At 37.7% G+C, this 16,658-nt stretch overlaps 1 protein-coding gene across 4 annotated transcripts in view; it reads right to left on the reverse strand.

Moving 5' to 3' along the window:
* STXBP6 (syntaxin binding protein 6) overlaps positions 1-16,658 on the reverse strand; it is a 240,928-nt gene that overhangs the window by 36,573 nt on the left and 187,697 nt on the right. For all 4 annotated transcript variants that reach the window (XM_008961288.5, XM_055097413.2, XM_008961292.4 and 1 more), the window contains 2 exons: positions 12,302-12,432; positions 11,211-11,376 (listed from right to left, as the gene is read on the reverse strand). In XM_008961288.5, the coding sequence (XP_008959536.1) occupies positions 11,211-11,376; positions 12,302-12,432 (297 nt within the window). The remainder of the gene's footprint in view (positions 1-11,210; positions 11,377-12,301; positions 12,433-16,658) is intronic.

The raw sequence follows: 16,658 nt of genomic DNA on the forward strand, positions 1-16,658 counted from the left end.
TGAATCACTTTTAAATGTATATTGAATTAAAGAGGTAAATCCAGCCAGTGAATGTGAACTTGTCTGTAATGATTATATATTAAATAAACTTGACCTTGACATCTTTTATCAAAGCTGAAAAGGGAATTGTTAGTCTCTCAAGAGCAACACCACCAAGTTATTTACAAGTGGGGCATTATGATGATTTTAGGAGGAGACAGGGAAGAGACATATCAAGGAAAAGAATGATTTTTAACAAAATCAACTGATTTTCAATATCTCCATCATCAAAAGCTTTTTTTTTTTTTTTTTTTTTGAGGTGGAGTCTCACTCTGTCGCCCAGGCTGGAATGCAGTGGCGTTATCTCAGCTCACTGCAACCTCCGCCTCTCGGGTTCAAGCGATTCTCCTGCCTCAGCCTCCCGAGTAGCTGCGACTACAGGCATGTGCCACCAGGCCTGGCTAATTTTTTTGTACTTTTAATAGAGATGGGGTTTCACCGTGTTAGCCAGGATGGTCTCAATCTCCTGACCTCGTGATCCGCCCACCTTGGCCTCCCAAAGTGCTGGGATTACAGGCATGAGCCACCGTGCCTGGCCATCAAAAGCTTTAACTATCAAGTACCCTAAGAAATGTGTAAAAAACCCATGTAATTATTAAGGAAAACAAATCCCTTAAGTAAAGAGAAAGAGCCAAGGTAGAAGTATACCAGCTGCTAAAGTAAGGAACTTTTTGATATTACAGAACATGGCAAGCCCTTTTAGTCACTTAAGTACTGGGTCTTCATAAAAAGTTTAGGTGCTTCTAAATTTAAATGTCTGAAATTAGAACAGATTAGCAGAAGTAATATAGTCTATAGGACATATATAAAAGTATATCTTATAAAAAATTAAATGTAGGACAATATTACACAATAGAGTATATTACAGCTTTCAGAATTGTTTAAGAAAATGGTGTGGTAGGAAGAATAATGGCTTCCCAAACTTGTCCACACTCTAGTCCCCAGAAGCTGTGCATGGTAAGAGGGACTTTGCAGATATGATAAGTATCTCCAGAGGGGAAGATTATGCTGAGTTACCTGGGTGGACCCAATATAAACACAAAGGAAGGCAGGGGTGTCAGAGACAGAGAAAGAGATTTGAGGATGCTGGGGGCTTTGAACATTTAGGAGGGGACCATGAACCAAGGAACATAATCAGCTTCTAGAAGGTGGAAAAGGCAAGGAAACAAATTCTTCCCTGGGGCCTCCAGAAGGACACAGCCCTACTCACTGATTTTAGGTTTCTAGAGTCCAGAACTGAAAGACAATGTATCTTAGAGTTCTTTGCAATGTAAGCTTTTCCCTCTTCCTCCGTGAATGAGAGCCTTTGTTTTGCTGGGTGCCCCCAAGAGTCTATGGCGGGCTCTTTTTATTATTAACAATAAACTAACTCCTGAAAACCAAGCCAAAGACATTCTGACTCAAGACTGAACTATCTTTCCCGCAAAATTAACCAGGAATTTGATGTTCAGTTATAAAAGTTCTTTAATGAAATTCTAATATTTCCTACTACCTATAATTTGCATTTTACAGCATTATTCTATGTAGAATAGCCACAATATAACACAAATTTTCTAAGTTCTCTAAATATCCCTTTAGCAGCCTGTCTCATATTTTTCTTTCTGTTTGTATCTTTGAATGACTAACACGTTATGCCTTTGAGATCTCCATCTCAAATTCTCCCAAAGCCCTTATAATCGTTTGGCCACCATAAGGTTTATTTGTCTACATACCATAAACGTTCTTTGTTTTCCATATTTGTTTTGGCTGGCTACAAACTGGGAGAGTGGATGTCCATAAATGTTGCCAGATAAAAATGACATCCAGCAAAATTTGAATTCCAGCTGAATAATGGATAATTTTTTAGTATAAATATGCTGCAAGTAACATGTCCTGCATTTTTATTGGTGAAATCTGGCAACTCTAATGCTCTAACTTCTTGCAATGAACCTAGTCCTGGGTAGGTATACTGCAGGTAGAAGGATAAGTAAGGAATGTTTGCTCCTACAAATTTGAAGTTTTCAACTTTAGATTTTTAAATCAATGTCCAATTTTCAAAGAACTACCTATGCTAAATCTTATTATTCAACCTTACTTTAATGATCAGAAACGTGGTTAAAATTTTTAGAAGTTTATCATATAATGTGAACAAAAAAGACCATTTTATTTACCCCTTCACTAAAGGTTTTAGAAATCTCATATTCCTGTATAGTTTCTCATACACTATGCTCAAATTTCTAACCTCTGTTCCAGGTATGGAATAGGACTATAGCCTTCAACCTTGAAGATTATATTCTCATCTGCTCTCCAAAGAGTGTGTATTCTGAATGGCTTCCCCAGAAGTGGGGGTGAATTTGACAAATTACTAAATGACAAAGAAAAGAGCACAGACTGGGTTCACTTATCCTTCTCTTTGATGGCATCACTCATTAGCTGTGTTATTGTTCTTGAGAATTTACAGCTTCTCTTCACTAAAATTCCATGTACTTTTTAGTTCTTGATGCTTCTATGTTACAGCAGAACAACAGCTTTTAAATGCCAGTGGATGGTAGAGTTTTTACTGCCTACGTGAAATAAGCACAATGAAGTAAGCTTTTCATAAAGGTAAATGTTTCTAACTTAAGAACAGCCCCTTTAGTCTCAGAGATTATATCCTTTTATCTTTTATTGTTAATGTTAAACTTTCTTTTATGAAATTATGATGATAGCAGATGTAAAGATTTTAGAAAACATCCTTCCTTCGAAAATGGTTGGCAAATTTATGTCTCCCAAAATTTTAAAAAACTTTCATATGTCTGTAAATTTAAATGTATGAGAGCATAATGCAGAATGCCTTTTATGTCTGTTTCAGAACTACCACTTCATGTCTAACAATGTTAAGTAATTTTACCTCTGACTCATGTATCTCCAGTTTTGGAAGTAGAAAGAGGTGGACTCAAGGAATTATTCTAGGCTGAGGACATGTTGGTGGAAAAGGAATATTTCCATTCTCTTGTAAAGTTCAGAAAACATGTTTTAGGTTTTTTTCTTTCCCACTGGAAGATCTGAATTATGTGCCCTGATCTCTGGCACAGTGTTACTTGATATATTTTAAACATTGTTGTTTGGGTTAAGTCAGCAGTAACATGTGCACTCTATAAATGTCAAACATAAAATGCAACACAATCAGCATTCTATAAAGCATAGCAAACAACTCAGCATCCCAGACATTTGAAATATCTATAGTATAGCTCAGCTCATTCTCACTTGGAACAAAGAAATTCTTTTCCCCCCAATTCTTATGGCTAACACAGATTAGGAAAGCTCAAGAATATTCCCTTGCTTCTTTCAGAAGAAAAGGCTTTTGATAAATATGCTGGGAGAAATCATGAAATATTATGAATATGCATATTTGTAGTGTTTAAAAACATAGAATATTTAGGCATGTACTGGCATTTTTCAAAAATCCCATTTGATTTAACCCTTTATAATTTACTTTAATCCTCATGTCATCCCTTCAAGGCATATGTTGTATCCATGACACAGAAAAGCATAGAGATGCTGAGTATAACTTAAGCAGCTCAGACGAAGTTACTCAGCTAATGAGTGATGCTGTCAAAGAGAAGGGTAAGTGAATCCAGTCTGTGCTCTTTTCTTCTAGATCAAGTTGTATATTTATGTCTTCTGGTTGATTCTGAAAATAGGAACGGCTCTTATCTACTGCAGGTTATTTAACCATGGCATAGACAAAACATGTTTACAATCCTTGTCCAGACAAAAATGGTATTTTGGAAGTACCTTTATGTAAGTCTTGGTTTGGTACAAAATTTTGATGAAGAGATATGACTCAAAAGCATTTTAATGCGCAGAGCCACTCCCAGCTCAGGATGACTAACTATAACCCACCAGCTGTTTCACAGCATGCATTTCAGCGTAGCTTACAGCCAATGAGCAGTGAAAAAAAAATTGCATCTGTGACCCATTTTTCCTTAGTTTCTAGTCATTTATATCACACACAGAATTGGATGGAACCTAAGGAAGTAGTCCTTAGTTGCTTCCAATTTTTTCACTTAAAATACAAGTATCTACCTCTCTGGGAACAAGATGAGGTTGAATGGCTGAATGAGGAAATATGAGAAAACACACACATACAAAACATAATGACTAGTAATGTCATCCTCAACTTAAAAAATACATGAAAGATTCCTATCCAAAAACATCTCACAGTTTCTGCTGAATGTCATGTCCCTAATAGTGCTCAGCCAATATCAGATGGTTACACTTTGATGGGTCACATAGGACTATAAAAACATTTGTGTTTGATGCAGTGGGTACACTGCTGGGATCCCAATAACAAAAACACAAAACTTCCAAACTGGGCTTTTCTGATTCTATGCTTTAAATATTTGTACTGTTGTTTGTATTGATGCTTTTATTTTGCTTTTAGTCTTAGTTTCCTTCTCTCTCTGAAAGAACTTTCATTTAAGACAAGTCTTAAATGAAATATCATGCTGTCTAGGAAAAGATATATTGGCTGCAATGAGGAGGATGGAGTGATGGAAGAGTGGCTAAGTCTGTGTGTGTACATGATTAATATAATTATGTAACATAATTTACGGAGAACTTTCAAACATAATTTTCAACTGAATTCACACAAAGATCTTGTTAAATTGGTGTCATCCCCCCTTTTGCTTAGCTGAATTGATATAAGGAAAAGAAGACTTGTGCTTATTAAGGGAACTTGGAAGTCACGGTCTCCATTTAATAGATGAGGACTAAGTAGCAGGTCTTGACTGAAACATCAGCTGTATCTCTTAATGGCTGTGGGATCTTGGGCTAGTTCCTCATGAATCATTTTCCTCATCTGTACTTGGTGGAGGAAACTGAAGTTTATTATTTTCCCAAGGGCAACAAAAATAGTCACTGGAGGAACTATGCCATGGATTCCTGTTGATTTAAAGAACTATAAGAAACATTTCACTGCACTGTCACAACAGTGAATCAGCTAAGAAGCCTGGCCTCCTCTGCTGTTCTGTGTCTACATTCAGGCATCAAAAAGCAACCATATGGTGGTGTTAATACAACTTATCTCTGTGAATTATAATCTCTAATATGTGTGTGTGCATCTCCCAAGGATATTGAAGTTTGATCCCTAGGGGAAAAATTATACATGACTTTATTCTTGAGAAATAAACAATTCATTCTAATGCACCCCTGGTTGCAGCACGCATAGGAGTGTGAGGTTCACACTCCAAAGTCTTTATTCATTGACAGAGTTAAAACAGAAGGAAAAATAACATAAAAATCATGGCAAATGTTATAGATTCCTTTAAAGTACTATATTAATGTATTGGGATTAAGAATGACCACACCAATCACTTTTTTTTTTCCATGCCTGGGACACACACAAGGTGAAATAGTTGCACACCTCACCTAGGGATGACTTTGTATTGTTTGGAAGAAAAGAACAAACAAAGTCACAGTTTGATTGAATCCTGAGATTCTATCCTATCCTGGGGGAATCCAGAGTAAAGCCATTGGGTTTCCTTTAGCATACCAATCAGCAGGGGCAAGTGAGGGCCAGCCTGGTATGAAGGTGACATCAGAGACATCTGTGTCCCTAGAATTCTAATAGAGCTCTGAAGTCTGGGCTTTATACTATCATCTGAAGGGCTGTCCATAGAAGCGTAATGCTTAAGAAATACCCTTTGATGATGATGAAAATATATGGCACTTCAAAATAGCCTGCTTTGTGAAAAAACAATCTGCCACATTCAAATTCTGAATACAGCTAACATTGAAATAAAATTGTCTGGATTAACTGTTGCAATAAGAGAGAGCTAATTTCATCTTGCCTTTGTCTGTCTGGCAACTGCTAACCATCCTTTAACCTCCAGCTCAGCCATCCCCTTACTGTCATGGCAATGTTTCACGTCTATTTACATCTGATATGTCCAGAAAGTAAGTGAAGCTGGTGAAGGTGCCTACTGTGTGGTTGGATCTCCACAGCTAGTTTAGCACATTTACATAGCGCTGAGTAAATAATTGTGGGATCACTGAAGGATGACATACAACAGGTGAAATAGTTAAGAGGGAACTGAATGAGTTAGCTAGGGTATTCGGGCTCAGAGTTCAAGAAAAAGGCTTGGATATGCTTCAGTTTATGCTTATCTTGAAGAATAAATTATTTTTTCTTGCAAATAATTTATACCTCTTAATGAAAAAGAAAATGGGTTTGCAAAGAACCTACTTTGTGGTTCTAATATAGAAATTGCCAGTATCACCAAAGATTTCTACAGTTCACAGTATTAGGCATATGAATACTAGGCCAACAGTAATCATTATAAATTGGTCAACACAAATGAAATAGCAATGTGGGAGCCATGTGGGATTTGCTCACATTTAAAGAATACTGATGTAAGTAAAGTAACAAAGTCTTCCTTGGGACCTTGACCTAACATGGCATACCCATTATCTATACTGACAATCTATTTGGGGCAGACCACGTCTCTCTTTTTTTTATTATTATTATACTTTAAGTTTTAGGGTACATGTGCACAATGTGCAGGTTAGTTACACATGTATACATGTGCCATGTTGGTGTGCTGCACCCACTAACTCGTCATTTAGCATTATGTATATCTCCTAATGCTATCCCTCCCCTCTCCCCCAACCCCACAACAGGCCCTGGTGTGTGATGTTCCCCTTCCTGTGTCCATGTGTTCTCATTGTTCAATTCCCACCTATGAGTGAGAACATGCGGTGTTTGGTTTTTTGTCCTTGCGATAGAACCATCATTCTCAACATCTGTTTGAAATGAATTAGCTGAAAGCAAGTCCCTCCTGTGGAGTCTAATAACACGTTATTAACTCCTTTGAGGCACCTTTGAAGTACAAATGTGTCATCACACGTATAACAGTATAACATCATTTCTGTTTACAATAAACACAGAGAAAATAAAAGCTACCATTTCAGAAGAAGTAAATCCAAACCATATGAACTAAAGACTGTACTTTCAGGGACCCCTGTCACTCATGCGGTCATGTCACATTTCAGCAGCCAGACCTGGCTCCCCACCTCTGCCTTCAATCTCTGTAGGTTGTTGCACAGTCCCTGGCCTTGACAAAGTCATTCAAAATTGCTGGGCCTCAGTTTTCCCAATGACAGGGTTGGTCCAGATACAGCTGTGAAAATAAATACAATTTAAAAGCTGTTGGAACCCCCCAAAACACTTTAAGCCTTGAGAGAGATGTGGCTGTGATCTGAGTCATGTAGCATGTTTTGCAATTCTACTTCTTAGATTATAGCTTAACTCTCTTCCTCATTGTTTTTGTTCCGTAAGTGACTAGGAGACCAGAGACCAGACCTCTACCTTCCAATCACAAATCTTTGTTAGAGATTAACTGCCTTCTTTATTGTCCTGACCTGTATCCTGACCTAACTCAGACTAGATGGTGCTCTGAACAGGGACCCCATGACAGTTACATCTGCAGTAACTGCAATGGAATGTTAAATGTACCTTTCTCAAAAGAGGAGGACCATCTGAACTAATCAGGTCATTGTGACTATGTATTAAGCCTTACATAGAAAGATGCTGAAATTCTGCTAAAATTCCCCACGCTTTGTCTACATAAGCAATCTCACACGTCTACGCTTTCTAACACTGACTTCCATTGTTAGGAATCTGTGCTTCTTGGGTGGGCTTGTCCTCAACCTTTGCACTTAAAGTCTCTTTAATCTAGATTCTGACCCTTTTCATTATTTTCGGTTGGCATAGAGTACCTGAGAGGCCCTGCAGGCGGCTAGGGCTGCACTGTCTTCCCAGTGCTTTCATCTATTTCCTCTATTGAAGTTCTGGTGGACAAACACAAAAAACAAAAAGCAAGATGATTTTAAAGGTGCTTGATGACTCGATTGTTCTTAGGATGAAAAAAATAGCTTAAGAATTATCTTAAATATTTTCCTGGGACAAAATTAGGAAAAAAGTTAAAACTATCCATAAAGGCGGGTTTTCTCCCACCTCCCTTTTTAATACCCAGGAATGTAGTGGCTAAAATATTCCCAGCAATTCATGTACAACTCTAGGGGGCACCATTCATAACAAAGACAATGTCAATGGTGTTTCCTGGAGCATGCCACACAGTGGCTTTAAGGAGCCAATGAGTGGGCCTGCCCTGGCATCTTATCTTTACTACTTACTAGTTATATGACACTTGGCAAGCTATTTGATCTCTCTGATTCTGTTTCCTTCTCTATAAAATGGAGTTGATAAAGTATATTTCCAAAGTCTGCTATAAAAATTAAATTAGATAACATATGTATAGAATCTGGTGTTGGGCAGCATACTAACACCAGTATTAGTTCTTTAAAATCATAAAACTATCCTATTGCATGGTATAAGAAACAATGGTATCTAGGACTTGTGGCCCATACTATAGGAAGAGACCAAAAGATACTGTGAAACTGGCAACAGATTTCATATCCTAAAGATGTGGAAGATACCCAAAAGTTAAAGAGGTCAGAATGTAGTGGCCCCAGAAGCACCTAATTTTGAAGTCTCAGAAGTGTGATAGCTGGCAGAAAAGAAGACTAATCGGCATACTAATTTATCAGGGTGTGTTGGCACAACTATTATTAAGCATAAGCAACTGTTTAAGACATGCTGCATTCATTAAGGTTATATGTGGTGCCAACAAATTACTACATGCTTAATTTAAACCTTTTTGTGCCTTCCTTAGTAATCCAGGACTTGTCAATATTTAATTGCACTAAATCTTTGATTCTTTAGATAAGAAGCAATTAACCTACACAATAAAACTATAATTTAGGAATTACAGACTTTCAAAGTGATGGAACTGAAAGAGATTTTATATAGCATCTAGTCTAACCTCTACATGTGACACCTGGGAAAACTGAAGTCTAGAGCAGCTGAGAGACACACCTACAGTTACACAGGGCAAAGGCAATTCTGGCATTTGGTTTTATTAACTTATTCTAATTTTTTCTTACTACAGGAAACCAATATTCGGCTTGCCTAAATACACATACCAACAATTTAACACTGGACATATGTGTTCCCATCTCAACTCTGCATAATTTGGGGTTCACAAGGCAATGAAAGAAAGCTGAAGGGCTGGCTCAATGATGGACAGAAGCAGTGTGGTGGGGCTGTGTGGGAAGGTCTGAGGATATTCAGGAAGGCAAAGGAAGAACAAATTAGAGATCTATCAGTCTGGGATTTGAGTAGTGGCAATTAGGGTCTATAAAGGAACCAAATATAGAATTATTCTCTATATCCAATACGTAGCACAGTGACTAGCATGTAGTAGGTTCTTAGTTCTCATTTATTGTATGATTGGATAATGAACTGTAATTGAATGAAGGAAAGAAAAAGCCTGTTCCTAGAGAAGAAATGAGACCTTTAGGGGAAACAGAGCAGGGGGACTGCCTAGTGCAGTCTGTTAAAGGAGGAAGAGGAAGAGTCAGCAAAGCTATCCCTAACCTTAGAATGAAGGAGGTAGCTCGTTTCCCTTGGAAGGACAGTGAGTGTGTGGCCCTTTTGCTTCCATCCACATTTCCATTCTGAGGAAGTGCAGTAGTTTCTATGGCACTTGGTCTGTTTCTGGCCACACTGCCCAGGACGGAACATGAAGAAGTGCAATGCTTGAGGGGAGTCTTTCTCCAAGAGCAACAGAAATTTCAAATCCATAATGTCACATTATTTTGAGAAGAGACTCTGTGCTTACATGCTAGCTATGCAAGCTACTGACCATATGGACATGGATGAGAAAAATGCTTCATAGCAGGAATTGAAGATTAAGAAACAAATGTGATTCTAGGCTATCAGAGCAAACTCCACCTAATGAAGAATGAGGGAAATCTGGGATTTCCTGGCCAACTTTCCATTCAGTGAAAATGTGGCCCTCTGTAGTCCTAAGCCTGGTGTGCTTCAACCTTCTGCCAAGTCCGTTAAGGCTGGACTTTCAAAGCAGGAGTCATTTTAAGAGCACTGGTGGCGCAGACATGATACAGAGCTATATCTTATTATATTTTCCAAATAGGTCAGTGTTTGAAATTCCCTTTCCTTTAAACATCTATGTCTAATATTTTCACTTTTGTACCATAGGATGTGACCCCTTGAAAAAATATACACCATTCATCACCTCTTGTATTTTCCTGGGATTAAACAGAGAAACTATAATAAAATAAGCTGCATAAATACCTAAGAAAGACCTTTCAAGGTTCTTATGATGTAAGCAACTTCCTACTTAAAAGGAATGCCAATACCTCAGTGGCTAATACCAAAGAATTGGATAATAACTTCTCTATACAACTTCTAGTAACTAATGGCAAAATGACAGTATGTGTGTCAGTTGCTAGGACAGAGTAATGGATTCTGCTGTATGTTCATATGAAACATATATACAGCCCAAGGAGAAGATGTGATGTATTTAATGTGATCTTCATTTAACATCTGATTAAGGCAAAGCTGGTGCATTTTTAAAAACAGTCTTTCAAAACCAAGAGACAGGTCAGTGAAAAGACCAATGATATAAACACTCTTCCCCAACTCACAGAGTTGTCAAGGCTTTTACATTTTTAGCACAGTTTCAATTCTCTAAAAAGAAATGCCACCTAAGAAATGTGCTAAGCACCCTCTAAACATTTCTCATTATGTTGCCGATGCTGGTACTCACCCCTTTACAATGGCTTACTGTACTCATCCTAACTCAGCTCTGTATGCCATTCAAGGAATAAACACGAGTTGCTTTTGAAAGAAAGGGGACGCATCTGTTGGAATTTTTATATTAATATTTGTAAAACATCTTGAGAAAAAATAGAAAAAGGCAACCCAGAAAATAGTGTTCTGCAATGAAATTACAGAAAAGGTAGTAAAGAAACCAAAATAAAAGGTTTTTCTAATAAGGGAGCAGTTTTGTTCTCATCATTCAAATAATCTTAGCTAAGTGCAGATAAGAACTAGAAGGCTAATTCTAAAAAAGATCAGCTTTTGGACAAGAGTGAAAACATACCTTTGTGTCTAAATTTACCATACAATAAACTCCCTGGAATGGTTCTTATGTTGTCTAGCTCTGAGCATATTGATTCTTCTCCTGTTTTTGTCTTTAATTATGCTGCTGAACTCCTAACTTCTTAAGTAAAAGTGAGTCTAAAGAAACAGGATGACCAAAGTCACACAAATGTCCACTCACCTCCCATAATTTTGGATTGGCAGTTAATAAACTCTGGCTTCCTGTCCGTGAGGTACCTCTGGCAGGTATGGTGGAGGATCTGGAAGAAGGTGCATTTTTCTGACGCTGTGCTGGCTACCCACTGGTCAAAAGCATTTTCAAACAACAAATCAAACTCTGCCGAATCCTGGAAAAGACAATGAAATAACTACTAATCTCAATCTATAAAAACTGCTGTTTCTAGATTACTCCTGTCAAAAGATTTATAAGGGCTAAAACAAAGACTTTGATCGCAATCATAAGGCTCATCTTTATCCAAGTGTATGGAGAGTCTACATTTCTCTGTTTATGAAGCAAACCCCAAATCTTACAGTATTGATACATGTTCCTAGGAAACTAGTATCACACAAATTGAGATAGCCTAACTAAACACTGACAAATGTCAGAATTGAGACCATGTATTATCTTCCCAATTTCCTGGAAAAGGGATTCTTTTAGGTTCTCAGCAATGACCTATATTAATCTGGCCCCTAAACTCTGGTAGGAAGATTCCCTCTTGCTATTTTAGTCTATAGTAACAATTTATATTTTATTATTCTTCATTATTAGCATTTTGTGAGGTGTGCATGTGAGCAACGGGAATGTACTTTGAATAGATAACTATGCCATAAAATGTTTCTCCTATTAAAAGCAAGGGAATCACAATGCATACTGAAAGATACCATTCATTTACTTGATTTTTGGTAAATACACCTTGTCATTAGTGCCAGTAGGAGATAAATGAGGTTTTGGTAAACATGTGTTTTTTTTTCCATATTGATAACCATCGATATGATTATCTGCATTCTGAACTTCGTACTTTGCTGATCAATGTTACCGGAGGTCACATTTTTTCAATATGCATTCTGTTAGATTCCTCTATTAAACATGATGAAAAGATTTATAATTTCCCATAAGAAAGGACTCTGTATCCGAAAGTTTTAATCACATAATTGAAATAGAGAAATAGCCTTCTTAAGAATGATTCAAACCACCACTACCACTACCAAGGTCAATCAGAGAGTCATCTTGTGAAAAGAATGCCTTTGCTCAGCATTGGACAATTCACTCACCCCATTAGGATCGATACCATTAACCTGGCGAAGCTGCTCGAGCATCCACTGTGATCTCCGAACAAATGATGTGGAGCCTTCAAACTGTTTGACCTTTGTGATGGACGCCTGTGTGGGTTTCTTGTTTGTCACTGCCAAGAAAAGATCACTCAGATTAGTGCACCTGCAAGTTGGTGGTTTGTTTCCACATTCAGTGCTGTTTCTACAGGACACCTACTGTGTATATGCACAATAACAGAGAGAAGGCAGAGGGGGAAAGGAGGGAATATGAATAAATATGTGTGCCTTTGGTCAGGGGTGAACGTAAAGGAAATAGATGTTACAATCTCCACTCTGAAGCAGTTTACAATATAATTATAATTGTAAGGGCTGCTTCATTTATGTGTTTATCCATTCAAACTGAAAATGACTTAAGTGAATAACACCAAGCACCTTCAATGGAGGCTATAAGTGCACAATTACAGCTTGCAGGAAAAGAAGCATATAGTACTGACAGGCATCAGGTAAGGTTCACTGGGAAAGGCTGAATTTTAAAGGAAATGAAGGTAATTGGCTCCCCTAGAGAACTGCAAGGTATATTTCTAGTTTTATAGTCCAGTGTAAACATCTTAGGCTTCAGTGATGAGGAGTAATACCTAACTCAAAAAATCCCCAAACTATTTGGCTCTCTAATATTGTTCAGTTTGTATCTAGTTTGCATCTAATTATGATTGAATCTGGTGTTCTGGGCACACCTCCACACCTGTAGGAAAAGGACAATTTCTTCTCTCAGCCTCAGTGAGTTCTTCCCCTAAGCCTTTCTGTGCTAAAGATGGACAGCATCACCTCTCAGACTGAAGCCAAGCATCAGGCACCAGGAGAGGCACTCTGAATATTTCTATATCTGCCTACTTTGTGACATGGAGACTCAAGGGTAGGAAGTAATTAATTGTCTTTAAAGGGATTTCCTAAAAGCTTCTCCTGAACCCTGGCTATAGGAATTAGCAAATTAAATAGAAAGGAACTACAGAAAGTAGAAATCATTATTGGCTATATTGAAGATGATCCTAATTATTGACTTGCTGAAGACTATGCATCTGTGGCATATTCTTTGTTTCAAATCACCCCACAGATTCCACACTTTCGAATAACTATGCAGATGCTCAACAGATGGCAAAAAGAATTCTGAAGGGATGAAGTACAGAAAGCACCTACTCCAATCACAGTTGGTGAGCAGGGAGACTCTACAGTTCACGCATTCCATAGCTTATTGCAGTTTCATTGTCGGGGGCCATTAAAGCAGGAGAGCAGAGACAAAGGAAAGGTGGCCACTGTCCTTAGATCTAGTGAGAACCCTACTTTCCCAGCACTGAAAACCACCTTTATGGCCTGAGTACTATCTACTCTCTCTGCTTCCAACCAAAATTTAGTGAAGATTTGTTTTTAAGTTCAAATAATGTTTTGGTTTATCACCCATTATTTCAGTTATATTTGCTAAAAACTTCTGAATATTTCATACCAATTGCATTTACTTTTATGATTAAGAAGTCATCATCCCCTTAACACCCACAATCAGATGAAATTTTATAGTCTTCTATTCACAAATAGGAACAACCATTCCCTCTAATTGAATTCAGGCAGTATTACCAGTCTGCCCAGGACTCTGTCTATCCATTTAATTCGATTCATTTATTTTTTGTGTCTCCTATGACACAAATGGGAGACCTAATAGGTTTCTCTGATGGCTGTGACCTGCTCTTATGTTTTAATGTTAAAGAAAACAATACACCTGGAATACAGGCAGGTCTTAAAATGTGCTTAAAAGATTAAAAAAGGCTTTTCAATAACAGGAAAACATGGGTTCCTGTATTAGACACACCCCCCTAAATGCACAAAGAGAATTTCCTCCTGTGTTTAGGTAAATCATACAACATTTAAGCCTGGGAAACATGAAGGCTTTCTTTCTAACTTTAAAGTTGTTATGAGCTCCTATTTTTACTTCTGGTCCATTTGCTTCCAAGTAATTTACAGCATTTTAAAAGCTTAAACACAACTCAAGATCACTGTATATTGCGGGCATGTTTTAAGATTCACATCTAAGGAAGGTAAGTTCCATTGAAAGTTTGTCATTGAAATGAGGCATGCAGGAACCCCAACTATTATGACAAATGACCCCATGGAATTCCTCCACAGTGATCACACTGCAGAGCAGTCATTTTTAATGGAGGCAGTTGCGACTCTATCCATTCCTGCCTTTTCTCCCCTATTAGTTTATTCCTTGCCCAGTTCTTGGAGTCTGGCTAGTTTTCCTGGGCACTGAGCCCGGTTGGTTTAATTCTTGTTTATTGTTATTATCTCCAGCATCCTAGTTTCTATTTTGAAGCAGGTGTCTTAAAATTATATTATTATATACACATCGTATAGAGTTAAATTACGACTCTCCCCTTCTGAAATCAAAACACTTGCACACACACACACCATTGCCAGACTTTTTGAGTACATACTTGAGGAAAGCATGTTTTAACTATTTCATTGTTTTGTTGTTTTGGGAGTCAGTAGCTGATAAAAAATACGCCAGTCACACAAAATCCAGATGTCTAGTGAAAAACAGTGATTTACCTTCTCTTTCCAAAGGAAAGCTAATTGACAGCACACCCTGGAAAATGCAACCAAATTATCTGGATCAGTAATATCATAGAGCTGCATGCTAAAGACTCCCAAAGTCATTATTTTGAATAACTTTAAAGGTCAGGGGATTTCCGTTATGCCTTCAACATTCACAAGGAAGAGACCAACACAGAGGCATTTAAAGGAATAGGGTGGGTATGACTCCCAGGTAATACTGCAGACCACTCTGAAGCAGCCGATTCTCCAGCTTCCTGCACTGGTATCAGAGGCAGGCAGAAGCATGGGGGCAACCCAATTCAGGCCACTTTGCTATTAGCTCTGAAAAAACAACATGGTTTTCATGGCTTCATGCCTCTTCTTTGGCTTTCATGTAGACTTGCTACTACCTTTCAGCTTTGGTTAAGAAGCAGTGACACAAACTATTATGTCCAGAATATCCAAAATATCACTGCCATCACTACACCAGTGGAGTAACATCTCTGTCTCATGAACTAATGGTCTAAAGAGCTCTTTTTAAAAATGGCCCCTCCATGAGACATTTTATACAAACATAATTCAAAAACTTGCCATACTCAAAGGGTGGAGACCACTGACCTTGCCTGTGCCCAATCAGAGAATTCTATTTAATTAAAAACCAATAAGCCAGCCAATAACAAAGACCATGTCATAACAAATTGGTCTTGCAACAAGTCAGGAAAGTAGAACTGGTAGAAGAGGGAACAAAGACCAATGAAGAAAGACAGAAAGACAAGTCACTTGCATGTTATGTGAAATGGGAGAAGAGCTCATATACCGCCAAGATTCAGAGGCAGATCCTCTGTTTCAAGGTCCAGTGGCTGAAAGACCACTTTTTCCAAAAAGCCACACTGTTACACCTACACTCTCATTATTCACAGCATAATCCCTCAACTATTCCAAAAAGGAAAACCAGTTTGGCCTAGGAGACAAATTATCTATTTAAAATAAATAGCCTTAAAATATTATTTTAAAGGAGACAATCAGTATATACCATCTGTACATCCTCAACTATCTCATATTTGAGATAGCTGAATAACATCTTTTTACACATTTTTCTACATTTACTATACACATTGAACTTGAATTACTTTATAACTTTATGTGGCCATTTCTCAAAAAAATAAAAAAGAAAGGAAAGAAGAAAAGTGGTAAAAGAAGAACAGATTGCACCCCCAATAGCTATAGTTTTGATGTTTAGGGTGGCTAAAAATAAAATAAATATCCTTAAAATATGATTTTAAAGGAAACAATCAGTATATACCACCTCTACATCCTCAACTATCTCATATTTGAGATAGCTGAATAACATCTTTTTACACATTTTTATACATTTACTATACACATCAAACTTGAATTACTTCAAAACTTTATGTGGCCATTTCTCAAAAAACGAAAGAAATAAAGAGGGCAAAAGGAAAACAAACTGCACTAAATAGCTATAGTTTGATGTTCAGGGTGGCTAAAAAGCAGAATTTACCACACCTACATACCTAAGATGCCTTACACTTTCATCATGTGCAGCCCTATTTTGACCTTACAGTTAAGTGAAGGTCCGTGTTTTGTGGTATGCCTCAGCTCTCTGCTCTGCTGGAGTCTAACCACCAGACATTTTGATTTCAACAAGAGTGCTGATGAAAAATAAATAATCTGGAGGCAAAAAAAGAGGCAGTATTCACATAGAATATTATCAGGGCTGCTGTGTGACTGTGCCAGAGGTGACTAAGGGAAAAGA

This window comes from Pan paniscus, chromosome 15, assembly GCF_029289425.2.
Source record: "Pan paniscus chromosome 15, NHGRI_mPanPan1-v2.0_pri, whole genome shotgun sequence".
NCBI lineage: Eukaryota > Metazoa > Chordata > Mammalia > Primates > Hominidae > Pan > Pan paniscus.